Below are 24587 nucleotides of genomic sequence, written 5' to 3'. Positions count from 1 at the left end.
TGTTCGATCTGACCAAAGTCTAGAAAGGAGTTCATCGTTTATAGTGATGCACCACACGTCAATTTGGGATGTGTGTTGGTGAAGGACGGTAAGGTGGTGGCATATGTGTCTCGTCAGCTTAAGCCTCATGAACCGAATTATTCGATGCATGACTTGGAGTTGGCCGCTGCAGTTTTCGCACTGAAAATCTGGAGGCATTATTTGTATGGTGAGAAGTGTATCATCTACACTGATCACAAGAGCCTCATGTATCTCCTTACTCAAAAAGAGTGGAATCTTAGGCAGCATAGGTGGATTGAGCTGCTTAAGGACTATGACTGCACCATTGAGTACCATCTTAGTAAGGCCAATGTGGTGGTCGATGCACTGAGTCGTAGAGCTATTACCGATTTAAGGGTGATTTTTTCTCGCCTTAGTTTATTTGATGATGGTAGTCTATTGGCTGAGCTTCAGGTTAAACCGACTTGGTTAGATCAGATTAAGGGTAAACAGTTGCAAGATGAGTCTTTGGGTCCTCGGTTCCGACAAATTGAAAGTCGTAGCACTACAGATTTTGGGTTGAACTTTGAGGGAGTGTTATGTTTCCGTAGATAGATGTGTGTACCAAATGACACCGATTTGAGGTAGTCCATATTGAGGGAGGGGCATAGTATCCCTTATACTATGCATCCTACTGGGACTAAGATGTACCGAGACCTCTGTGAGTTATACTGGTGGCTACGACTGAAACAGGAAGTTACCGATTTTGTGGCTAAATGTTTGACATGCCAGCCGGTTAAGATTCCTCTTTAGAAGTGGGAGCGTGTAACTATGGACTTCATAAGTGGGTTGCCCCTAACACCCACTAAGAAGGATTCAGTATAGGTCATCGTGGACCGATTGACCAAGTCCGCTCACTTTATACTGGTTCGCACTGATTCTTCTCTGCAGAAGCTGGCAAAGCTTTATATTTCTGAGATAGTGGGACTGCATGGGTACCGGTTTCGATCATCTCTGGTAGGGATCCTTGTTTCATGTTACGATTTTGGAGAAAGTTGTATGAAGCTCTGGGTTCAAGGTTTGACTTCAGTACTACGCTCTATCCTCAGACTGATGGCTAGTTTGAGAGGGTGATTCAGATATTGGAGGATATGTTAAGGAGCTGTATTTTAGATTTTCGAGGCAATTGGGAGGACTATTTGCCACTAGCAGAGTTTGCTTACAACAACTATTTCCAGTCTAGCATTTAGATAGCACCTTACGAGGCTCTGTGTGGTCATAAGTGTCACCTGAATGCTAGGTGAACGACGTGTTCTAGGTCCTGAATTGGTTTCTAAGACTGAGGATAAGGTCATATTGATACGAGATCGACTGAAAACGGCATCAGGCAGGAAGAAATCATATGCAAATCTAAAGAGACATGAGATTGAGTATTCTGTGGGAGACTTCATATTTCTTAAGGTCTCACCATGGAATAAGGTTCTAAGGTTCAGTCGTAAGGGTAAGCTGAGCCCTAGGTTCATTGGACCGTATCGGATTCTGAAACAAGTGGGGTCAGTCACTTATCATTTGGAGCTACCTCTAGAACTTGACCGTATTCACAATGTGTTCCACGCCTCGATGTTGACACGCTATCCCTCTAATCCCTCGCATATCATCCCTGTTGAGGAAATCGAGGTTAGGCCAAACTTGACCTTCGAGGAGGACCCAGTTCAGATTCTGGATCCCGATGTAAAGGTTCTTTGAAAGAAGTCTATTCCATTAGTGAAGGTGCTGTGACAGAGTCATAGCACTGAGGAGGCCACGTGGGAAACTGAAGATGCGATGCGTCAGCAATATCCTTATCTATTATGATCAGGTAAATTTCGAAGCCGAAATTTTCTTTTAGGGGGTAGAGTTGTAACGACCCAAAAATTTTATTTTCGGCATTTGTAATCTTGACACAATTATCTATCTGCTTTAGTGGTTAAGTGTTCTGGTTATGTGTCAGAGGTCCTAAGTTCAAGCCAATTTGGTATTTTTCTGAATTAAGCCTTGACCCTGCGCTGTAGGCTTTTATTTAAATGTTTGTAAAACACATTAGAATGGGCCAGCTGGTTTAGTGGTTAAGTAGAGTGTTGGTGTGTTGGAGGGCTTGTGTTGGATTCTCTGTGATGGCATGGGAATAGTGTTTTTATTTAAAATTTAGCTAGAGTTGTGTGGAACGAAGACATCGAGTAATGGATGTGTAGTAGGAGTTGAAGGAGAGAAATTAGGGATTGTATTGATGGGTAGTGGGGATTAATTTGTAAAAATTCTGGACTCTCTCATTTTTTCCTTTTCTCTTCCCAAAACCTTCTTTCTGATTCTTTTCTTTTGGACGGTTGGTGCACCCCTTTTTACTACAGAATTTTCACCTCTCCTTCCCTCTTTTCTTTTTCGTTTACCTTGCAAAGTGAAAAACTTCCTTTTTGGTGCAGTGTTTTATCGTACTGGTTCGATAAGTGGTGTCTCCCATAGTTCTGTCATATTTTGAATAAGCAATTAACATGAGGGTTCAATTTTACTCTCGTTTAAGTGCTGTTTGAAGGTTTTAAACAGATATTTCAGTGTGTGGTCACAGCTGGTTATCGTTTCGTCGTGGTGAGTTTTTTGAATCGTTGTTGGATTAGTTTTCTCGAGCTTTTTGTTTGAGGGTTTTGATTGGATGATGAATCAAATGAATAATTAAGTGTTATATTGGTCAAATATAGGTTATTCAAGGCTCGGGTTACTTTTCACAGCGAATCGACACCAGGTGTGTAACGATTGCACAAAAAATGAGGTTTCAACGAAAACTGAAAACCTCACTGTCAATGCCACATGGGCATGCGGTCGCCCGTGAAGTAGGACGTGTGACATAACAGGGATTGTGATCGACGAGGCCAGGACGTACGTGCATGACACGGTCATGTGATGGCTAAGCAGGCCGTGTGTGACACACAGGCTGGACTGATTTGGGCCGTGTGGGCCACACGGACGTGTAGACCCACACAAGTAAACCACATGGGCATGTGGGATTTTGGGCCAGGACAAATTTGGGCTGTGCGGGCCACATAGTGTTGGCCCACATAGGTAGGCCACATGGGCGTGTGAGCCCATTCTTACTGAAATTACTGTTAAGATTGCACGAGTCGCCTAAGTCGACAGTGAACCTTTCGTAGGGTCGGTAAGCACTACTTAGACCCTCATATGTGTGAAATTGGCTATGTGAATTATGTACTGAGCATGTTATAGATAAGCATGTACTGAACTTTATGCGTATCTAATAGATTTGTGATAGGATGACATTCTGTTGCATGATGCATTGCATGGGGTTGAGATAATATTATTTGGAGGAAGTGTACTGAAAGGCTCTTAAGCTTGCAAATTACTATTTATGCCGCATTCGGTACTATCAGGAGTGTAGGGATGGGTGGGTTGATTTAATCCCCACATGGAGTGTAGGGTTGGACGGAGATGGTGTGCAGAGGCTGGTTGGGTAGGACCTTGTTTCTGAATACTACGTGAATACTACTGATACTGTGATGGGCGAAGTCCTTACTTGTAACACTCCTAACCCGTATCCGTCTCCAGAATAGGGTTATAAGGCATTACCGAACAATATAACATTTATCAAACAATTCAATATCACATCTGATTCATTCACATACACAAAGTCCCTTAAATAAGTCTACGAGACCTCAAAACATACTTAAGAGTGGTTCAAGACTAAACTGACTACATATAAAAATTTCTGAACACTTAGAAAAATTTCATGAAATCATAGGGCACACGCCCGTGTGAACAAACCGTGTGCCTCACACGACCACCAGACACGCCCGTAGCACAAGCCGTGTGAAAACAGGGCATACATACTAACTTGTACCACACGGCTGAAAACACGTCCGTGTGCTATGGCGATGGGGAAACTAAGAAAGTTACTAACTTGGGTCACACGGCCGACCACACGCCCGTGTGTCTAGCCCGTATACCCTTCGAAATGGCCACACACTCTCGTTTGCTAGGCCATGTACCATTTAGGGGGTATACTGACTTATGTCACACGGCCAGTCACACGTCCATGTGTGAGTCTGTGTGACACACATGGCCAGTAGACATGCCCGTGTGTCTAGGCCATGTCAAACCTATAAGGTATACTGACTTAATTCGTAGGGCTACCCCAGAGGACACACAGCTGTGTAACATAACCGTGTGTGTCACACGACTGAGACATACGCCTGTGTTTATTGGTCGTGTGTGTCATACAGACTCACACACAGGCGTGTGACTGATCGTGTGACATAAGTCAGTATACCCCCTAAATGGCACATGACCTAGCACACGGGCTTGTATGGCCATTTCGAAGGATACACGGGCTAGACACACCACCATGTGGTCGACCGTGTGACCCAAGTCAGTAACCTTCCTAGTTTTCCCACGGTCATGGCACACGAGCGTGTCTTCGGCCGTGTGGTACAAGTTAGTACGTATGCCCTCTTTTCACACAGCCTGTGCCACGGGCATATCTGGTGGTTGTGTGAGGCACACGGTCTGTTCACATGGGCGTGTGACCTATGATTTCATGAAATTTTTCTAAGTGTTTGAAAATTTTTATATGTGATCGATTTAGTCCCGAACCACTCTTAAGTATGTTTTAAGGTCTCGTAGACCTATTTAAGGGACTTTGCGTATGTGAATGAATGAGATATGATATTGAATTGTTTGATAAATGTTATATTGTCAGGTAATGCCTTGTAACCCTATTCCTGTAACGAATACGGGTTAGGGGTGTTACAGATTATTCACTTGACAAGCTTGCTGAGTTGTACATCTCCGAGGTTGTGAGATTACACGGAGTGCCTGTTTCTATTGTTTCGGATAGTGATCCAAGGTTCACCTCTAGATTTTGGAAGAAACTGCAAGATACACTAGGTACAAAACTACATTTTGGTACCGCATTTCATCCGTAGACAGATGGTAAATCTGAACAAGCTAATTAGATACTCGAGGATATGTTACGTTGTTGCAACCTTGAGTTCAAAGGTACGTGGGAAAAGAATTTGTCGTTGATTGAATTTGCGTATAACAATAGTTTTCAATCGAGTATTAAAATGGCACCATATAAAGCTCTATACAGTCGTAAATGTCAAACACCATTGTACTGGACTGAGCTAAGTGAGATTTACTGGGTTAACCTGATTAAAGAGACTGAAGAAAAAGTGAAAGTGATCCGTGATAGTTTAAAAGCAGCGTTAGATCGTCAGAAATCATATGCAAACTTGAAACAGAAAGATATTGAGTTTCAGATCGAGGATAGAGTGTTTTTGAAAGTATCTCCATGGAAGAAAATACTTCAATTTGATCGTAAAGGCAAATTGAGCCCCAGATTCATCGGACCGTATGAGATTATCGAGTGAGTTGGACCAGTGGCTTATCGGTTAGCATTGCCCTCTGAGTTAGAAAAGATTCATAATGTATTTCATGTATCGATGCTTTGATGATACCGATCTGATCCCTCACATGTCATTTCCCCAACTGAAGTTGAGATTCAGTCTGATTTATCTTATAATGAATAACCGATTCGAATTTTACTTGTGAGATCAAAGAGCTGAGAAATAAAAGAATAGCATTAGTGAAAGTGTTATGACATTGACACGGGGTTGAAGAAGCTACGTGGGAACTCAAGGATGCTATGAGAAAGCAATATCCAATCCTATTCATTGGTAAGATTTTCAAGGACGAAAATCCCTAAGGAGGAAGACTTGTAATAGCCCTGTTTTAGCTTAAATCGAAACAGTGGTTTTGGGACCACAAATCCAAAGTTAAAAAATTATTTTAATATTATTCTTTGTATTTATAGCATGTGAATATATATGTGTGAAAGTTTCGTGAAATAATTTTATTGTTTGAGTGTTTAATTTGATAAAAGGACCTAATCGAGTAAAATACAAAAGTTGCATTTTAATTGTTAAAAGTGTCTATTTGCTATGAGGCATTAAATGTGAAGTCCTTATGTTGTAAATAGACCATGGATAGTGGAAATTGACATGAATATCCATCCATTATGTGTTTTTAAATGTTATTAAATAAGGTTATTTTAGTAATTGGTTAAATAAATCATAATTAAACAAGACCAGAGTTAAAATGTGTTCATCTTTTCCATTTCCAACTGAAAAACAAAAGAAAATAAGGGTTTTGAGATCCTTGAAGGTTCAACCATGGTTAAGCTTGATTGAGATCAATAAAAGAGGAACTCGGACTTAGATCGAGGCAAGAACAAAGTACTTGATTAATCGGCTAGTTTCATTGTTTCTACAACCGAGGTAAGTTTGTAGGTGTTAATTTCATTATAAATTAATGTTATATGCTTTGATATTGCATCAAATGTGTTTATGAGATTGCGAATAATGTTTGAATTGTGAATACGACTATCCATAAGTGTTTAACGATGAAATCGACAAGTAAAATTTCCCGATTAAACCTTAAGTACAGTGATGATGATAATGTAATATCATTAAGTTAATGCATTGGCTTTGGGCCATGATATCGGCACTTCGGGTGCGAATAACACCTTGATTTGGCTACGGGCCATGATATATGTATTTTGAGAGGAGTTACCTTGATTTGGCTACGGGCCATGGTATAGGTACTCCAAGATAAGTTACCTTGATTTGGCTACGGGTCATGATGTAGGTACTTATCGATTATGATTTGTGAGTATCTGATTTCTATTCCTAAGGGTTCAATGAATAAATGAATGTCGTGGTTGACAAAGAGGTTAGTACGAGGTGATACGGGTCTGTACGAAACTTATTCAAGCACTACATTGAGAAAGTTTTAGGAAATGATATTTAATTAAGTTTGAGACATGAATAAGGTTTGTATTAATGTAATGTTGATTTGGTAATTTGAAAATGGTTAAATTATATTATTTGATGAATTGAATTGCTTAACTATGAACTTACTAAGCTATGAAGCTTGCTGTGTGTTATTTGTCTATGTTTTATAGATAATCAAAGCTAGCTCGGACTCGGGAATAATCAGGAAACATCGTCACACTATCGATAATTTGTTGGTACTTTTAAAGCTTGTATATATGGTATATGGCATGTATAGGTTAGATTCATTTTGCTATGTTTTGAGCTATGATGTTAGCCATGTGATTTGGCCTGTTAATGATGTAAATGTCGGTATGTTTTTAGCCATTTAAGTGGGCTTAAGTTATGTGCTTGATAAGTGATTTATGTGATGCATATAATACCTTATATGTTGGCTTGTCTTGGTATGTTTGCCATAGTTGCGGGTATAGTTAAATGGATGTTGATTTTGTTAGTTACTAATGTTTGAAGAATGGTAAATTTTGATGGTTTTGGTAAATTTGTATATGGAATTTAGTAGTTGAATTGGTTGATGATATATATAAAACTTAATATGTGATTGATTTGGTATGTTTTTGGTTGCCTAAAAAAGTATTGAAATGGTGCTATTTTGGTTGATTTGTATGCTTGTGGAAAGGATGGAAAATTGGCTTTATAAATGGCGTATTTTTGTCCACACGGGCATGTGTCTCAGCCGTGTACGACACACGATCATGTTACACAGCCGTGTGTCCCTTGGGGTAGCCCTACGAATTAAGTCAGTATACCCTATAGGTTTGACACGACCTGGACACATGGGCGTGTCTACTGGTCGTGTGTGTCACACAGACTCACACACGGGCGTGTGATTGACCGTGTGACTTAGGTCAGTATACCCCCTAAATGGCACATGGCCTAGTACACGGGCGTGTATGGCCATTTCGAAGCGTACACAAGCTAGACACACGAGCGTGTGGTCGGTCGTGTGACCCAAGTCAGTAACCTTTCTAGTTTTCCCACGGTCATGGCATACGGGAATGTCTTCGGCTGTGTGGTACAAGTCAGTATGTATGCCCTATTTTCACATGGCCTGCGCCACGGGCGTGTCTGGTGGTCGTGTGAGGCACATGGTCTATTCACACGGGCGTGTGACTTATGATTTCATGAAATTTTTCTAAGTGTTCAAAAATTTTTATATGTGATCGGTTTAGTCCCGAACCACTCTTAAGTATGTTTTAAGGTCTCGTAGACCTATTTAAGGGACTTTATGTATGTGAATGAATGAGATGTGATATTGAATTGTTTGATAAATGTTATATTGTCTGGTAATTCCTTGTAACACTGTTCTGGCGACGGATACGAGTTAGGGATGTTACACTACTACATATTTGATATTGTATTGAGATGGGCTAAAGCCCAAACTGTTACTGATACTGAAAAAGGTTTAGGCCCAGAACTGTTTTAATTGTGCACTGTGATTTGCTATTGTTTTTCTTCTGTAGGATTACACACTGACTTTACGTAACTCACTCTTTTGTTTAAATGTGCACAGGTAATCCCCAGACCTAGACGGATCGGTGCGATGGAGAACTCGACGTTGGCCACGGTTTTTGGACTGATAAGGATTTAAATATGATCCTTGGTTTTATTTCTATTTTAATATTAATGGTTTAACTTTTGGGTTGTAAATTGGACTTTTGTTTGGTTCTGGGGTTTTTGTTTTTCTTTACTTTATGGATTTTAAACTACTAGTTGTAAGAAACCTCGGTTTTCAAAAGAAATAAATGTTTATTCAAGAAATACACAATTACTTAAACTGTTAAGCTTCTACAATGAATAACATTTGGAACCACGACTAAATGAGTAACACGATTTAGAAGCTAACAAGAGATTAAGAAATTTATGTAAACGGATAATGGTTTTATTGAGATGGCACGGTTTTCAAGCACCCTTTCATGTGACATCGTTAGATTTGGCCATAACGTCTAGGAGGGGTTTGGGGTGTTACAAAGTTCATGTAACTTAATTATGTATGTTAAATGCTTGAATTTAATTGTATGATTGTGTAGATGTGAATGAGATAACATATATTATGAAATAATCATAAGTTGTGAAATGTGGACAAATTGCCATGTTTCGGTTGAACGTTGAAATTCGATGGATTAAGGTGAAATGCTTGAATAAGAATAATACTCCACATGTTGTAAAAAGGATTTAGCCCAGATGGGTAATCCTGATATAAGTCACTCGCGCCTCTGCTATAGATTGGATTTAGCCCGGACGGGCAATCCAAATTAAGCTCTTTAGAGCATATGTCCTAAAAGGATTTAGTCTAGACTGGTAATCCTATAACATAATATGTGACTCGAGAGTGTGCTTGAAGTTTGTGCCCAAAGGGGTACTTTTGAGTATACTAACCGGATGTCCATCAGCATTTTAATAGTTCAACGGAAAAAGGAATCTTGAAACAAGGAAAGGTGAAAATTTTATGGAACTTGTAATGTGATGAGCTCATCTATGTTTACTTGATATTCATATGAGATTATGAGGCTAGCTTGTTTGAATAAGTGTATGTGTTTAGGTAACTTACCCAAAATTGATGGAATATATATTTATGTGTGCTTGTGTTAATAAATAAGACTGATAAGTTTATTTTCTGTTATACGAACTTACTAAGCATAAAATGCTTACCCCGTTTATTTTTTCCTGTTTTATAGTGCTCAAAGCTCGCGAAGGTTGGAAGTCGGTCGAAGCAGTCATCACATTACCTGCTATCTCATTTTGGTATAAATACAAATCTCATTTTGGTATAATGGCATGTATAAGCTTAATTGGCCAATTACGGCTTGATGATGATGTTTGCAATCTAGCCATTGGAATGGCTAGTAATGGTTGTTTGATATACTTGTAATATCATGATATGCTGGCTTTATATATATATATATATGAAGTAGTTGTTTTTAGTAAGTCCAACATATAGATTAAACCAAGGTAAAATTATGAACATGTATACATGTAGTGGTATACCTTGTAAATGACGAAATTTGCTTGAGATGGATGCTTGAAGTGGTTGGAATGTATTTGGTATGTCTTAGTGCAGGAACATGGTAAATTTGGGTGACAAATGAGGTTAGGAAATGGCTTGTTTTTGTCCACAAGGGCGTGTGCCTTGGCTATGTGTGATACGCAGCCTGTCCCATAGGCATATGGTCCGGCCGTGTGTCCCCTGCATCTTAAAAATGAGAAACAGAATGCTAAGAATTGGGCACACGGGCAAAGACATAGGCATGTGTCTCAGCTGTGTGGCTGACATGGCCTTGAACACAGGCGTGTTACATAGCCGTGTGAAAACTGTACCTAAATTTCAAAATAAAAATTTGCCACACAACCTAGCACACAGGCGTGTGAGTTGGCCATGTGACTTCAATTTCTTCATGCTTTAAAAGACAAAAAGTTACACGGGTTTGGGACACGGGCGTGTGTAGTACACGACCTGACCACATGGACGTGTCCCTAGACCACACGGGCGTGTGAGCCCTGCACCTAGGAAAAGTTTTAAAATTTCGCGAAAAATTCCCTGAGTTCCTGATTTAATCCCAATTTTATTCTAACACTTGTTTGGGGCCAAGAGGGTCCATATATGGGACGATATGTATGATCTCAAAAAATGAATAGTAATTTATGTAAATTAATTGAAAAATATTTTGAATGTTCTGGTAATACTCCGAAACTTTGTTTCGATGATGGATACGGGTTAGGGGTGTTACATGTACTATAATACTTTGTAACCCTAATCTGACGACAGTGATAGGTTAGGGGTGTTACAACCTCAGTGGTGGTTTGCAGTTAGCGCTATTGAGTGTCATTCAACAACTTAGCTCATTTTGCCTCAAATGATACCAACTTAAGAAAAAGGACAATACCATGTTAAATAATTGGAATGCATTTAATATTCTTTATGTGATGTATTTAAATATTTTACTCATAATTAAAAAAGTTTCTACTTTAATTTTTTACATATTGCATATGTGTTATGATTATTAGTTTCAAACCTTACACTTTATTATTTATTGTATGTTATTTTAAACTCACACCTATGTTCTAAATACATTGGTCTCCACATGCATACACATGTGATAGAAATTCTAGTTATATATAAAGATTTCAATTGAGTTGGTGTCACCCATAACCGGGTCATAACCTAGTTGTCAAATTACCAAAATGAAATTATTTTAGCAAAGAATAAATATTAATTTGAGAATATTTTTATCTCTTTATATAAAATTCAATAAAATACATGTTTATAGTAGGATTAATTTTAACTTAAGACACCATAACATACACACTTCTAACTTTACTATTTCAACCAAAGTAAGCTTTAGCTTTTATGTCAATTTTTAATAAATATATTACATAATAACAACAACCACAACAACACCCACAACGTGGGTGAAAATTTTATGTAACAAAATTTAAAAAGTTTGATATAACAATCAAATACGTCTTTGGTTGAAATGGTAAAATTTAGTTATTAAAAATCATAATGTGGAAAGAAAATTGTGTCTACTCTCGTAGCATGTGTCATATTTTCAAATATATTTTTAGTTCTTTTTTCTAGTTCATTTGTTCTATGTCTATATTTTCTTGTTTTGCATGGGTCAAAATCGCTAAAGCATGGAGAGGATATTGATGCATTCAGGGGCGAAGCCAGAAAAATTTTTTAAGGGGGGCCGGATGAAATTTTAATTTTTTATAGTTTACATCTTTATAATTTGTAAAGGATTAAATCAAATTTTTATAATTTTAGGGGGGGGCAAAATGTAATTTTACCTTTATTAATTTAAATTTTTTAAAAAAATTTAAGAGCCTAAAATGCAATTTTACAATTTAGGGGGGGCCGAGGCCCAAGCCAGCCCCCCTAGCTACGCCCCTAGATGCATTGTTGATTGAGGACACTGGAGAAAGAATTATGGCTGTAACACCCCAAACCCAGACTGGACGTTATGGCCGAATGTAGCGTATCACATTCAAGTGTTTTAGCGAAAACAGTGTTTTCATTGAAAACCCTTCTTAAAATAAAAGAAAATCTTAATTATCAAAAAAAAACTCCTTTCACTTACTTGTTCAAAACATATGATTTGATGAAAATATGTCACTTTAAAAAAAATTAGTTGCGGAAACGTAGAAAAGACTTACTATAGTTTTAAGAAACCATGTTCAACTTCTTATAATTAATCACAAAAAAATAATAATCCAAATAATAATAAAATGGAAGCCCTATTACAATCTGATTTGAACACACTTAAAAAGAAATAAAAACTTAAATGCTTAAAAAAAACCAAGTCCAAATTATCTCGCTAGCCGGCCACCCAGAGTCCCTCCAAACATCGAACCTTCTACTGAGCATCACCTGAAAATAAAATAAAAGAGGGGATGAGTTTTCGCAAACTCAGTGTGTACAACCCTCGATGAAAAACAAGCATTCAAAGAGAAATCATCAAACATGCAATGCAATCCCATCCAAATTATCCATCCGTTACACACCAGCTCCGTCCCCCGTCACACCATGTGGGGATATAAATATCGACCCACCCAGCCCACACACCAATGATAGCCCGGTTACGGAACTACCTTCATTTACATATTGGCCTTTAAAAGCCATCGGTGGATCCACGATTGTCAGGCAACCATGCGATCCTCATATACTTCCTCTGTTCCATAGTTCCCACCCTATATGCAACCTAAGTAGAACATCATATGTATGCATGTCAGATCCATAAAACTAACATTCAACACCTAGGGGTATTTTGGTCATTTTTTCCCTTAAGGGCGTTTCGGTAATTTTCCCTTAATTATGGTTTTCTTACCTTGACCCGTTAACAAGTCCTACGAGCTAAGATGAACAAATACTATGCACCAGGTAGGATTCCAGAGAAGAGGAGGTGGGTCATTAAGACCGCTTAAGTACTAAGCTTTCCCTAGATCCAATCCTAAACATGCATATACCTGTTACCACACCTTAACCCTTTGACTTGTCCACGGTCGCAATATATTAATTAAGTCTTATGGCCCAAAACCCCTTACAATGCCCAAACAAGTTCACATACCTATATCTGGCCCATTAAGCCCAATCATATTCATATGCCCATTAGGCCCAAATCACCTGTATATGGCCCATTAGGCCCAAATCACATTTATATGGCTCGTTAGGCCCAATCATATTCATATTCATGCTTACATACAAATTCCTATCACATAGCATCAATATTTAGTTTTTGCCTATTATGGGCCCAACAGCCCATCGGGCCCATTTAACCCATTCTGGCCCGTATGGCCAAATCACAACCCAAGTCCACAGAATCACCTGTGGGTCTCAGGCAACCTATTGGTCTCCCCCTTACGAGTGTTCGCACACTCGCAAGACTATCGTAGCCAAACTTTCGACTTTTCGGCATTTAGGTTTATCGGCATTTTCGCATTTCGGCTTTTGCCGATTCATAGTGTGTGTGTGGTGTATGTACACACCTGGTAAGCAAGCGTGTTGCGATTCCATTAGTCACCAACCTACAACGATATCACCCTTCCATTAATCGTATGCTTAATCCATATTCTACCCAAAAACCGAAACCTCACCTTAATCTTACCTTGAACACCAATCCTTAATAGCTTTCCTTGATCACGTACTCCCTAGATCTGCATTAATCTTACTCATTAAAACCAGAATAATAGATGACTTGTATCCAACACAAGTCCCCTTACCTTAACTATGAACATTCAGCCACCTTAGCCAATGGGAGAGAAATACTTACCAATACCGCAACACCTAAGGAGCAATTCGGTAATGAGCTAAGATCCGAGATCCGATACTAATTCCCTACCACAGTTGATTAGAAAGAGTGAGGGACAATATTTGATACTTAGCAAAGAAAACCGATTGGAAGAGTAACACTTACACTAGATTCGGTCAAAGAGTATTCGGCTCTAAAGATTTGAATGGCAACAATTGCTTATTCGACACCAAGGGAGAGATGAAGAAGAATCGGCTAAACCCAAAAGTGAAACAAAGAAATCGGCACAAGAAAAATAAAAAAGAGAACAAGGGCTTTCAGCTTTTGGAGAAATCAGTAGAAAGAAAAGGAAGAAACTGAAGGGTTTTCGGCTTTTAGGGAAGAGGGTTTCTGGCAACAAGGTGAGAAAAAGATTTCGGCATTAGCCTCATACCATTGCATTTGGAACCTATTTATAACCCTTATGGCTGAACTCCTCAAGCCCAAGTTCCCACTTCGGCTCCACTTACTCCTCACTTCTCATCTCCTCATTTTTCTCCCTAATAGCCCTTTGATCCTTTCCTCAAATTTCTCTTCTAATCACTCCCCTTGGAGTCCATCTTCACGCCACTTCCATCCTTCTAGAAGGCCAAAATTCAACTTCTAAAAATACTAAACTAGGATTCGAACCTTGGATCTCCTTGCTAGCCACTAACGTCACGTCCCTACACTCTAAGTGGCGTCACTTAGCCACTCTTCCACAAGGCTTTTTTATGCAATTTTTCACTATCTTTATTTAAAAGCCCAACTACTTGCCAACAAGGTCCTTTTAATAATTAAACTATAATTTCATTTACCCCTAGGTTCGAACTCAAACCCTTCTATAATTATCACATGGCTAGGAACATAAAATACAATTTTTATCAAAATCGAAAACAAAGAAAGTTTGGGATTTCGAGATTTTTGGGTTTCGGGATTTTTGGGTTTATGGATTTTTAGGGCGTTACAGTGGCAGTTTCGAATAGGTGGAGATGGTGTTGTTGCGGATTATGATTATTGCCTAGTAGAGTGCTTTTTATAGAGAGCATAATTCATTTTGAGCTGATGCGGAACACTTTAATGAATCTACAGCATGTTATTGAAGGTCTTTCGATTAAATATTTTGGGGGAAAGGGATTTTAGTTTCCCTTATACTATGAGATAATTGTTGAGAGTTATTGAAAGAAGGTCATGAACATTTGAGAACCACATGTTGGTGGTTCACAAAATGAATATCAAAGAGGATCCAATACAAGTGCCTTTGTTGTTTGTAGATTTTTGGATGCGAGTCCATGATCTTATTAAGGTACTTGTGTCGGAGCCTTTGGCTATGCAGTTTGGTAACTTTGTAGGCTCGTTTTTACATTATGATGCTACAGCTATTACAAGTGGGAGACGAGTATAGACGGGTGAGATTGTGATTGGATATCTAGGGTCCAATAAAAAGAAGAAATAGTATTATTTTATCATCTTCAAAGCAATGTTAGGCTCGTTTTCAATACTAAAGATAATAATTATAACTATGGAATTTTATTAACTTATTTATTCAAAATATTACAAGCATACGTGACAGAATAAATGTATTAAGGGCACAAAATCTCAACAATCATATCAAATATAAATCAACAACCACTTTGCATCGAGTACTATAAATTAGGGTTATCTTTTGAATAAATTTTGGTTATTCATTTGTTGCTTACTTTTTTGGTCTAGAAAAAAAAAAGATCTACACAAACACCTGAAGGAATTTCATGTGGTGTGTTCGACTTAAAGGTGTTCATGGGTCGGGTTGGGTCGGGTTAAGTTAAGTTCGGGTCAGGCTTAAGCATGATATTAACATACTTTATGCTTGCCCAAGTCCAGTTTGGCCCAAAATATGGGTCTAAATTTTTGCCCAAACCCGCCCATATTTGCACATAGCTAACCTAAGCCCATTTTAGGCTTGCCCATATTATTTATAAAAATATATATTTATATTATTTTTAATTTAATATTTAATAATCTTATATATTTTTATTTATTAAAATTTTATATATAGTCGAACAAATATATATATATAATTATCTTATTTTTTAATGTTTACATTTATTTTTGTGTGTTTTAAATTATAAAATATATAAAATAACATAATGTAAACATTACAAATTTAAATCGGATTGAGATCAAGCCTTGAGTGTTCAAGTCCGAGCTTGACCCATATTTTCAACAGGCTTAATTTTTTTTGTCCAATCCCATTTTTCAGGCTTAAATATTTTTGCCCAAACCATTCTAAATTTCAGGCTAATTTTTTAATTTGGACGAGTAGCCCAACCCATGAATAGATCTAGTTCAACCATGGAACCTCAAGGAATATTTGAAGAACAAATCAAGTAACGAGCTTTTCCTTTTTCGCTTACGGACAGAGCAAGGATTTGACTATTTTCTTTATCTTCCGAATCTAAAGTCATATGGATAGAATCGAAAAAATTGTTTCTAGACAATTTTTTTTTTCCTACTTCATGTGTTACTTCTATCAAGAAGGAGATCTGCAACATCAAGCAATTGTATGCTAGTTACCCGCAACATAGAATTTTAAAATATTTGCTCATCAAATATTTTTATGAAAGACTATTTCCCATTGAAAGAAAGATGATGGATGTCACAAGTAGATGTGCCATAGAGAATAGACTCCTTAGGAGGTTAAATAATTGATATCAATTATAATTTTCCATTCACAATAATTCAAATTCAAACAAAACATATCGAAAAGACGAGTTAATGAGGTAAATATATCTTCTTTCGAAAATCAAATTTTTGAACTAATTTTTCTTATTCAAAAAATAGTTGTAGAATATACTTGACATGTGAAGGCTTGTAAGATTTGTACTAATTTTGATCATCAACTTTATATGTGTCCATATTTCAAGAGAACATGTATACTTAAAAAACGCGTTATATATATATATATATATATATATATAACAAAAAAACAATGTCAAAATGTCTTAAAACTCACAAAATTGAAAAAAATCATGAAATTCCAAAAAATAAACTAAAACTTCTAAAAACATTTTAAAAATCATAAATATCTAAAAATACATAAAATTCCAAAGTAACTGAAAATTGAGATTTTTACTTTTTAATTAAAAATTGTATAAAATCATAAAAAATGATTGTTGAGAATGAATTTGGATAAATGCTGGTTCATCCCATAAAAAATTCCAAAATTGAGATTTTATTTTGAAATTATTTTTTAAATTATAAGAAATATATAAAATTTATAAAAAAATAATGTCTAGAATGATTCTAAACAAATGATATCTAAATTCAAATGAAGTTGGATTGTATTTTTAGTAAATTTATATGTTTTATAATTTTAAAATTAATAATAATAAAAGTTTAGGTAATTTATAATTTTTGAATTTTTTTATTTTTTTTTCTTATTTATATTATTTTTAAACTCTTGATTAAGTTAACGTCAAAAGTGAACAGACACCAATTTAATTAAAAAATTTATCCAAATGTCCTTCCTTAATTAAAATAATTTATATTATTCTAGATTATTTTAGTATTTTCATTTCAACAAAAAATTTGATTAGAGAAATTACGAAAATATCCTGTAATTAAAATAATTTTTATTATTCTAGGGTATTTTAGTATATTTTCATTTCAATAAAACTAATAACAATATGTATATAGTAAGCTTTGAACTGGCATTGATTGGCTTAATAAAACCTTAAATTTATCACTTAATCAAATTTTTATTTTGTTGTACTTCACACGTTTTTATGTTAATATGCACAATTCATTATCTCCATTAGTTGTATATCAATTTATACTATTATTTAAGCTCTTGACTGAGTTGGTGTCATGAGTCAACCAAGCACTAACTCAATTAGGAAATTACAGAAAGAAATTTCTGTAATTAATATAATTTATATTATTCGAAGGTATTTTAATTATACATATAGTGATATTTGAACTCTCATTGATTCACTTAGTAAAAGCCTAAACTTACCACTCAACAAAAGCTTCATTTTGAAGTGTTTCATACATTTTTATCTTAATATGCACAATTCATTATCTCTATAAGTTGTATATAATAATAATGTTATTAATTGAGTTAGTGTCACAAGTCAACTCCACACTAACTCAAAATGGATTACAAAACTGTGATAAATAATTGTAGTGTACTTAGTTTCGTTTATCGATGTACTTACGTGTTTAAATTTCATTTTACTCTTAACTTAATCTATATATTTTATTATTTTATCGTATATATTTCATATGTTATAATGATTATTTATTTCAAACCATATATTTCAATGTCTATTGGATATCATTTTAATCACACATTTGTGTTCAAAATCCATGATTTCCACATACATAAATGTGATAGGGTTTCTAGTGTTTTTATTTTTTTTTAAAATTTTAGAAACTTTTAGCTTTTTAGTGAAATTCTTTTATATTTTCAATAAATTTAAATTTTTAACACATGGCATCATGTAATTGGCTAAAATAACATTTTGTAATAAAATGTGAAATGGAATAATGGGATAGTATAAAGGCCTAAGTGATAAAAAAAAATTCTTAAGATGCCAAACTAACAATTTATCTATAGTCTAGAGGCTAAATAGATTGAATATGTCAATTTTTTTTTAATTGGTCAAATAGGCTTTTTTTTTTCAAGATTTAGAGAAATAAGTTCATTTTGGAGAGAGTGAGTGAAAGTGAATCTAGTTGGATGAACTTTCTAGAAAACGCTTCTAATTAGGCGTGCTTTTCCTGACATGTCAGCAGAAAGCTCGCCCAGCTGTACGAGCTTTCCTGCCAACTATGTAGAAAGCTCGCCCAGTTGGACAAGCTTCTCTTAGCATGTCAATAGAAAGCTTGCACAATTGGCCGTATTTTCACCCACTCTCTAAAATCGGCCTATTATCCTAAATCTTGAAAAAACAACCTATTTCTCCAATTAAAAAAATTTTAACTTACCAATTTAGCCTAGCCTAGAAGCCAAACTAGGTAGCAAACCAAAAATTTATTTTTGAACTCTAGAAACCTTTGGAGACAACTTCAACAATCCTACTAGAGCTATCCAAGAGTTGGGCTTGGATAAGTAATTTTTTTCTCAAGCCAACTAAACCCACATTCAATTTAAATAATTAAAATTATTTTTAAAAATTCAATTCAATTATAAAAACATATTATAAAATCTTTTATTAATATTCTTATGCACCGGGCCAAGCGACTTGGGCTTAAAATTTTTTGGAACCAGGTCACAGCACCACCTCTAGGTCCGACACAGTTTCATTATGGTTTTAGTCTATGTTCAAAGTTGGATTTTTAAGTCATTAACAATATTCAGGCCTTAAGGGTCCAGAACACGCTGTTTTCTTCATGCCTGGTTTTCTTATGGTTTGGTTAATGTATTAATATCGCAGGTGCCCATAATTTTTTGGGAGAAAAGAAATATAAAAACAAAACGTTCTCTAATAAAAATTAGAAGAACTAAAAAAAATTATTCATTTTCTGTTTATAACAATTACAAACATAATAAATGTTATCGCTATTATTACAAAAACTAAACCGGTCTCTACAGTGATCCACTAAACATCATTACATTTAAGCTGGTTTCCATAAATAACACAATACTTGCCAACTTTCACAAGCTCCATTGATATTATGGGAAAAAAGAATTGAAGCCCTTGGAAAGCTAGTATAATGAATAACTTTGGGAGACAATAAAACAGATCTTACTGTTCCAAAGCTCCTATCACAAGCTTTCACCTCAAGCGTTAATAAGTAGCTTTGCCATGAAAAAAAGAATCTAATTTTCTGGGCACAGAACTAGAAAATACTAGATCAGGTAGCAGAATCTGAGTATAGAGATGAAAATTTCAGGCATCCTGGGAATCTGATTGAAGATTAACGATTTGTGAAACTACTAGCTTAGAGAGTTCATTGATTGCAGCTTGAACCTGATAATCATCTGATTCCCTTTGTCTGGACCATCCAGATAATTGTGAACTTAACCTGCTATATTCATTTGCAGCAACTCCTGTCTTCCTTGAAGTGGCAAGAACTTTCTCCAAATCACTCTGTGATAATGGCCTTGGAGCCTGAAATACAAACAATAGAAGATGATGAATACCTTGATATGAATACTAAAACAATTATAAGTAGCTAAAAAGGTGGCGGCTAGAGGTAAACTACCCAAGTTCATAAATTCCACATGCAAACAGCACTTCTATCATAGCTTTATGTTTAAGACAATAAAAACATCTTCCTACAAGGTCTCATTCCAACTACAATTATGTACTTGTGACCAAGGAAATGTTACATTCAGTCCCTTAATCACTTAACACAATTTAATGTGTGAGATCATTCTACATACATACATACATATATACATATATATATGCTGAACCTCAGAAAAACTAGAGAAAGGCAGTACTTGTGACCAAGGAAATGTTACATTCAGTCCCTTAATCACTTAACACAATTTAATGTGTGAGATCATTCTACACACATACATACATATATACATATATATATGCTGAACCTCAGAAAAACTAGAGAAAGGCAGTACAAAGATACAAAAGAAATATACAAAAAAATACGTACTCCAGATGGTTTTCCTTTCTTCTCCTCATCTAGTAAGTCCCTGATAGGAAAGTACGCTGCTTTCTTGCAGAGTTCAAGAAGATCTGAACCCGTGTACCCTTCACACAAACTGGCTATGTAGTCAAAGTCAATGCTTGGTTCAACCCTCTCACCCTTTAAAATTACCTTCAATATCTCAGCCCTCTCCATGCGGTCAGGTACTCCAATCTCAAAAGCCTGAGGGAGACGTCTGAGTATGGCTTCATCTAGTTCTGATGGGCGATTTGTTGCAGCAAGAACCATAACTCGTGCATTCTCTGCACAACAATATAAAATCATTAAATTTAAAATTTAAAACCAATACCTAGAACATTCTTTAGAGAGCTCTTAATCAGAAAACAAATAGAATACATGACTTTGTGGGAGAACTAATAGCATTATGTAACAGCTTTTAGATAGAAAAATACTCACGGTCAGTAGTAAACCCATCCCACAATGCCATGAACTCAGTCTTCATGTTTGTCATTGCTTCATGATCTGTGTTACGCCGTTGTCCCAAGAAACTATCGACCTCATCAATAAATATAATAGCAGGCTGTAGTTTATAGGCCAAGCTAAATACGGCAGCCACTACAAAAGTAGAAGAGTAAATAAACAATACAATCAAGACAGATAAAAATAAACAAATATGCATGGAGCATTACAACCATTAGAAAAGGCATAAAAAGTAATGTTTAACTGATAAGGAAGGTCAGCTTACATGTTTAACTCATATGCATGTTTAACTTACATATGCAATGATAATTTTCATCTTTTTCTTTTCCTGCATGTGGACATTTGATCGCAGGACATATTTTGATTTCAAAACCATTTTGTTTTCTCAGCCAAAAGTGATGGAATGAAACCATCTCAGCATGACCTTAGGATGGTCGAATTAGTTAACCTTATCTTGAATGTGTTATTTTTACCTATATAATGTTTCTTCTGACTTTTCTACTAGAAGTCTAGAACTAAACCCAATAGGGGGGAAAGCCACGAAAACAGATTACAGAACAATTGTAATCCTGTATAACCGTAAATATTCTGGTATAGTCAAAGAAATGCAACATGCCCGATAATCAAAAAGGAATATGATACGACATTACACACATACCAAGTTTCTGCGCATCACCAAACCACTTGCTCATCAGATTTGATATCCTAACATTAATAAAAACAGCATCAGACTCCTTCGCAATGGCTTTAGCAAGCATGGTCTTTCCAGTACCTGGGGGTCCATATAAAAGAACCCCTTTTTGAGGACCAAGAAGTTTTCCATGTGAAAACAGTTCTGGTCTCCGCAATGGAAGAATCACTAGTTCATAGAGAGCCTGCTTGATAGCTTCCAATCCTCCAATAGATTCAAATTCCACATCAATGTGATCAGGGTTTATCACATCACAAGCTATTACATCCTGGTAAAATGGAAGTACATTTATGAGGCAACAATAGAAGTTAAAACGACGATATCTTTGTTAAGCTATTACATCCGGTTTCTGCAGCGTCAGTAATGAGCATGTTATTCTCCATTCAAAAGGATAATCTCTTTGCTACTTCAGTTGCTTGCTCTTTTGATTTTAAAACCTTAGCTCTCATAAATAAGAAAGCCCATTACATTTATGTAATGACTTAGAATACGATAATAATAATAATAGTAAAATAACCAAGTAATCAAAACCTAAGTTTTTAAAGGCTAAAAATAAAAAATTACTCGAAAATAATCTATCCTAAAAGATAAAATGCTTAAATTTGTCGAAATAAAAGTACCTCGTAGGGATTGGTATGAATTAAAGGACGACCCAATCGCTTGGCAATTTCCTTCTTGTGCTCCTGCGCTTTTTTAGAAGCTTCTCGGTTGGGGTCGAGGTGCCGGAGTCCGGCGAAGAGGACCAAGCAACTAAGGGCTGCGCTGGCGGCGTATAAAATTAGTTCTTGCAGGAACTTTGTCTCCGACGAAGATGAACCCATCTTTAACAAATAATTTATCAATCTCTCTCTAAAAGCTTATTAATAATGATACTTTGCGTAAAGAATAATTAGGGTTTTAAATTTAGGAATAGGGAAAACTATTTTCGCTCGAATGAAGAGAAGGAAAGAGATTTTTAATTTGATTAAACTAAAGTTTTTATTGTTATTGTTTTATTCAGATCCTTCCAGACTAAGGAATCAGAAGCAAAATGGTTCGAGGCGATATCAAGATTTTCCGCTAATCAATTAATTCTTTTTTCTGCTTAAATGCAAATGAAAAATTAAAATAACTAAAAATTATTTAAATTCTTATCCAAAAGTTATCAATAAATTGAGTCTTGAAATATAATTATTCGTCGTAACGACTAATATGGATAATTAATGTAGCATTTGACGTAGAGAATATACTGATATGAGGATTTTTAAATTATTTACTTATTTAGAACTTAATTGATTACTGATTTTCTATTAATATAAAATTTTTACTGTATCACTTACGGTACATTTGGTTGACTGAAATTGAATAAGGTTATATTAGAAAATATCTATAATGTAATAGAGTTGTAATTAATAATTTAATTATTTAATTAAATGAAATGAAATAAAACTATAATAGTATTTTTGTGTTTGGTTGAATAGAATGAATATTGTAATAGTACAAGGAAAAAAACCGAAATAACCACAGTACCCTTTGCAGATTTTTTAGTTAGATTATTATTATTATTATTATTATTAAATTTTAATATGATTATTATTAAAATAATTTAATAAAAATAATTTAATCATATTTTAATATAATTATTATTAAATAAAATTTAATAAAAATAATAATATACAATTTAATAATATTTTAATATAATTATTTTTATATCAAATTATATTAAAATATTTCAAATATTTTATTTTATATTTTTATATTGTCTAAGTCCAAATTTTAAGGGATTAATCTCGATTTTTATTATTATTCAATATTACATGGAATATTTATTCTTTGGTGATATCAAGGAATAAGCTATTACGGAAAAACAAGTAATATGAAAGTAATGGTCATTCCATCGAATGAGTATTACGTTCAACCAATTAAAGGAATGATTTACCATTTAATGAATAAGGGGAGAATGTTATTCCATTTCTCCAACCAAATATGGTGTTAATGGCCCGTTAAGACTTTCAACCAAATACTATATTTTAAGGCTAACTTCTATTAATTATAGCTTCTGATTTAGTTGTTAGAAGCTTCAACAAAAAAATTGGTTAATTTAACATAAATGTTGAAAAACAAAAATATTTGAGATAATAGGTTGAAAATTTTAAAATTTATCAATCTACGCTATTTTTGGAGAGAGAAATGAAAGCACGTCCTACAGGGTGCGTTTTCACTGAATGTGGCACTTAAAACGTGTTCTATAGGAGAAAGAATAAAAACACGTCCTACAAAGTGTGTTTTTACCGCCACATCAATGAAAATGTGCCTTGTAGAACATGTTTTCCTTAGTATTTCATAAACACATCTCGGACCCCGATGATCAGGTTATTTGTAATTTTCTCAAATTTGTATAATTTGTTTTACATCTCAAATGTACACTTATTTACAATATACGAAATAAATCTATTAAATTGGTTTGCTTTGTAACATATCATATTGTGAGTTTAAAATTTACAATTATTTCTGTTATTTTTTCATTTAAGTTTTTTTCCGTCGATTTGTTAAGTACAATATTTTAACAAAGTAAATAATTGCTCAAAAGGTTCAGAAAAAGATTAAAACTTTGACTTCCATATTGTATATATCTTACTTCAAGAATTAATATTAACTTACACTATACAAAAAAAATTAATGAGTAAACAAATAAGTTAGTGTTTTCACTGCATGAGTTAGTGTTTTTGTAACAGCCCGTTTTCGGTAAAATTGGAACAATAGTTTTGAGACCACAAATTTGATTCCGGAATAGTCTATAGTATGATGGAAATGTCATATGAAAATTTCGTAAAGAATTTTTACCGGTTACATGTCTAATTTGATAAAGGACCAAATTGCACAAAGTGCAAAAGTTAATTTCTAATAGCTAAAGGGATTAAATAGCTATAGAACTTTAAAGTGGAGGTCCTTAAATGGCAAATAGACCATTTAAAAATGCTTAGTGGTTAAGGATGATGATTCATCCATGGAAAATAAAATAAAGAAAAGGATGAAATTGGAAAGTGAAAAAAAAATAAAGATGATAAATGATATAAAAAATGAAAATATCATCAATTTATCATTATCTTTCCCAAATAAAAACATGGAAACCCTAACTAAGAGAAAGTGAGCTCAAGCAGGCTATTTTGACTTAATTGGATCTGGATAGATCAAATT

General features: G+C 35.0%; 1 protein-coding gene across 1 annotated transcript; it reads right to left on the bottom strand.

Annotated features, from left to right (window-relative positions):
- Nucleotides 1–19120: 19120 nt before the first annotated feature.
- Nucleotides 19121–22557, bottom strand: LOC108462807 (uncharacterized). The gene is made up of 5 exons (XM_017762711.2): nt 22031–22557; nt 21378–21678; nt 20696–20854; nt 20246–20541; nt 19121–19740 (listed from the first exon to the last, which is right to left on the bottom strand). Exons 1-5 carry the CDS (start codon nt 22229–22231, stop codon nt 19519–19521), a joined length of 1179 nt encoding a protein of 392 aa, XP_017618200.1. The 5' UTR covers nt 22232–22557; the 3' UTR covers nt 19121–19518.
- Between the last annotated feature and the right edge of the window lie 2030 nt (nt 22558–24587).

Source organism: Gossypium arboreum, chromosome 8 (genome assembly GCF_025698485.1).
Source record: "Gossypium arboreum isolate Shixiya-1 chromosome 8, ASM2569848v2, whole genome shotgun sequence".
In the NCBI taxonomy this organism is placed as follows: domain Eukaryota; kingdom Viridiplantae; phylum Streptophyta; class Magnoliopsida; order Malvales; family Malvaceae; genus Gossypium; species Gossypium arboreum.
Note: the sequence above shows the minus strand (reverse complement) of the source record. Positions and strands in the feature narration are given on the sequence as shown.